This window comes from Ailuropoda melanoleuca, chromosome 5 (genome assembly GCF_002007445.2).
Source record: "Ailuropoda melanoleuca isolate Jingjing chromosome 5, ASM200744v2, whole genome shotgun sequence".
Lineage (NCBI taxonomy): Eukaryota > Metazoa > Chordata > Mammalia > Carnivora > Ursidae > Ailuropoda > Ailuropoda melanoleuca.
Window position 1 is genome coordinate 70028447 of NC_048222.1, and position 2962 is coordinate 70031408.

The 2962-nt window shown below is 58.4% G+C and overlaps 1 protein-coding gene across 1 annotated transcript in view; it reads left to right on the plus strand.

The window, feature by feature from the left end:
• The first annotated feature begins 1392 nt into the window (after window positions 1-1392).
• The window catches only part of RYR3 (ryanodine receptor 3), a 541796-nt gene continuing 540226 nt past the window's right edge, over window positions 1393-2962 (plus strand). Inside the window, exon 1 of the mRNA XM_034661206.1 lies at window positions 1393-1679. Within this exon, the coding sequence (XP_034517097.1) occupies window positions 1629-1679 (51 nt within the window). The 5' untranslated portion in view covers window positions 1393-1628. The remainder of the gene's footprint in view (window positions 1680-2962) is intronic.

The window sequence follows — 2962 nt, forward strand, 5'->3', positions numbered from 1 at the left end:
TAGGCTCTGAAAAATCATGCAACAGGTAATGGTGAGGGGAAGAGGCTCTTCAGCCAGAAGAAAGGAAGACTGGATGGTGGGTCACAGAGGTGAGCATGACAGGTGCCCTCGAATATGTGAAGGGCCACAGTGTGCAGACGATTTGACATATTCTAGGCAGGCTTCAGAGGAGACACTAGGGCCAAGATGCAGCTCTAGAAGGAAGCAGTTTGGGTACAATATAAGAAAAACATGATTTTTCTTAGCATTTCTGATATCCAATAGAAAATGTGGGACTAGAGCTCAGAAAAGATCTTTAAGGCAGAGCCAAGAGGGAGCTCATCCACAAAGCAGCTATGAAATCAGTTCGAGTTTCCAGTGTCCTCTGTTAGCATCATCTCAGAATTGTCACCCATACTCCTTCTGGGTTACTCTTCATCCTAGGTCTACATCTCTTCCTAGTGCCCCCTCCCTGAGTACTTCTTGCCCTGTAGCTTCCTGGCCAGCCAACAGAAGGTGGCACCCTGTACCCTCACCTTTAGCAAGGACCAATCCTACAGTCCCCAACCCTGGACAACCAGCCAAGACTCGGTGGGATGTCAGAGCCTAAGGACCTGGAAGGGGTCCTGCTGTATGTGCTCCTCTATCCCTTTTAGAGTCCACAGGGCTTCACCCTGAAGTTTAGATGAGGAGTTGGCAGAGAAGAAATGTTCTGATGCCACCTGGCCTCTGAATTTCGAATGGAATGGGCAGCCCCAGAAGCTTCCTGAGGTACAGGGAGCACTTATCTGTCCAGCAGTAAAAGACAATCGAGGGGGTTAGTAAAATGTACTGATTAGATTTGAAGAGGGGAAGGGGCTCTTTTAAGGTAAGGAAAGGGCTATCCAGGGAGTTGCAAACTTTGTTATGAATGGACAGTCACCCTCCATCCTCACTGCACCGTTTCTCCCAGCCGCTCTTTAGAACACAGGCACACCCCTTTCAGCTTTCCTCCGTTGTGGGTCCGAACAAGGCACTGGGGTCGGACGGAGCAAGGCATTCCAGTGCAAAACACAAACATGCACGCACACACGCGTGCTCTCTCTCTCTCTCTCACACACACACACACACACACGCGCGCGCGCGCGAGGGCAAAGTGGGCACAGCGAGAGGTCTGTGATGCCCAGTCTCAGCATGCTGGAGCTAAGCAACTGGCCTTTGTTTGTGAATCCGTGCAGGGTAGGGGGCACCCTCTCGTCGCTGCGGAGCGCGCGCCTCGGCTGGGTGTGCGGCGCGGTGCGGTGGTGTGCGGGGGAGGCCCCACTGCACCCCACCCCCCCGGGTCCCGGCGCCGCCCCCGCCTGCTTGGCGCGCTGGGCGCTGCGCTCTCTGCCCGGCCCGCGGTTGCCGCGCACTTGGCTGGGGTGAGAGGTGAGAGGGGTAGGCGGGCTGCTTGGTTGGCGTTGGCGCTCTGCAGTGCAGTGGAGTGTTAGCCCAGCTCCCTATATGGTCGGGGATTAGCTCGGCGCTGCTGAGGCTGAGCCAGGAGCCGGAGGAGGAGGAAGAGGAGGAGGAGGAGAAAGAGCGCAGCAGCAGCCAGCGCACGCCGAGCCGCTGCCGGGGGAAGCAGAGGCGCCGGAGGCTGGGGCACCGCCGACGCCTCGGGAGCCATGGCCGAAGGGGGAGAAGGAGGCGAGGACGAGATCCAGTTCTTGCGGACTGTGAGTCTCCGCGGCTGGGGGCGAGGCGGCGGGCAGGTGGGGAGGAGCGCGGAGCGGGGCGAGGAGGGGCTGCGCTGCGCCGGGTGCCTGCTGCCGGGTGCAGGTGCCCGGCGCGTTCTCCGCACCCGCCGGCTGCAGAGGCGGACCAGCCACCCACCCGCGGGGCCGCTAGGGGCTGCGTGGGTAGGGACACCTTCTCTTGCCGGTCCCTTCTTCCCCTAACGGCACCCCCACCCCAGACCTCCACCTCCACCTCCAGGGCTCTCCAGGCAACTTGCTACTTGATCTGAAACCTTTGATGCCCAAACTTCCAGCCAGGGTTTGCTCGCGGTTGCCCTGACCTGGAGGATCAGAAGTGGAAGGTCTCGCCCCGGTGTCGGTCTGCTCTTTCGCCCCCAGCACTCCACCACAGCCCCCCTGCCTCCTCGGAGGTGCCCCCGTGCACTGGGGAACCGCCAGAAAGAACCAGCGGGGCAGGGGCGAGTGTGGGGAGCCGAGTGCGAGAAGCAGGCGCTGGCGCTCGGTCCCAGTCCTGGTATCGCCCAGAAGGGAATTCACCCAGTGCTGCCCCTCGCACGTTAAGCCCCAAGCCGGCAACTGCTGCTGGGGCGCTGCTTGACTGACCGGAGCGTAAGAGCCCTGGCTTCTGCCGCCTGCTCCCCCGAGCCCCGCAGGACGGGGAAACCCCGGTCTGTGGCTCCGCGTCACTCAGGTCCCCTTCCTGGCACCGGAGGGCGCTGCTCCGCCCCAGATTTTAGGGGGAAGTGGGGGGGGGCGGGGATCTGTTGTAGCCACATCAACCTTGCCCCTTAGGAGTTAACGAAAGCCTTTCAAGGTGGAAGACAACCAGGAGGTTTTGGGGGCATTGGGGTGCGTCCCAGCGCCGATTTAAGCCAGGTGACCTTGAGCAAGTCTCATAATCCGCCCTTGCTAGCCTCAGTTTCCTCTTGTGTAAAATGGAGAAAATATAACCAACCTGATAAGGGTGATAAGGATTAAATGAGATAGTGAATGTCATAATGTTTTGTAAACTGTAAATTGCTCTGTGTTAGACCATTTTATGAGCTGTCTAGCTCTAAGGAATTAGAATGAAATTCTTTCTCTCCCTCTCTCCTTCCCTTTAAGTGCCCCCTTCTGACCCGGTCTCTGAAGATCACAGCTTGGGTCTTGTCATTCTTTTACATCATTCCTCCCCCCTTCTCCAGCACCCTTGACTTTCTCTTCCAAACATGGTTCTTCTGTCAGGGCTGGGACTTGGGTCTCATTTGGGGGTATAGAGGGAC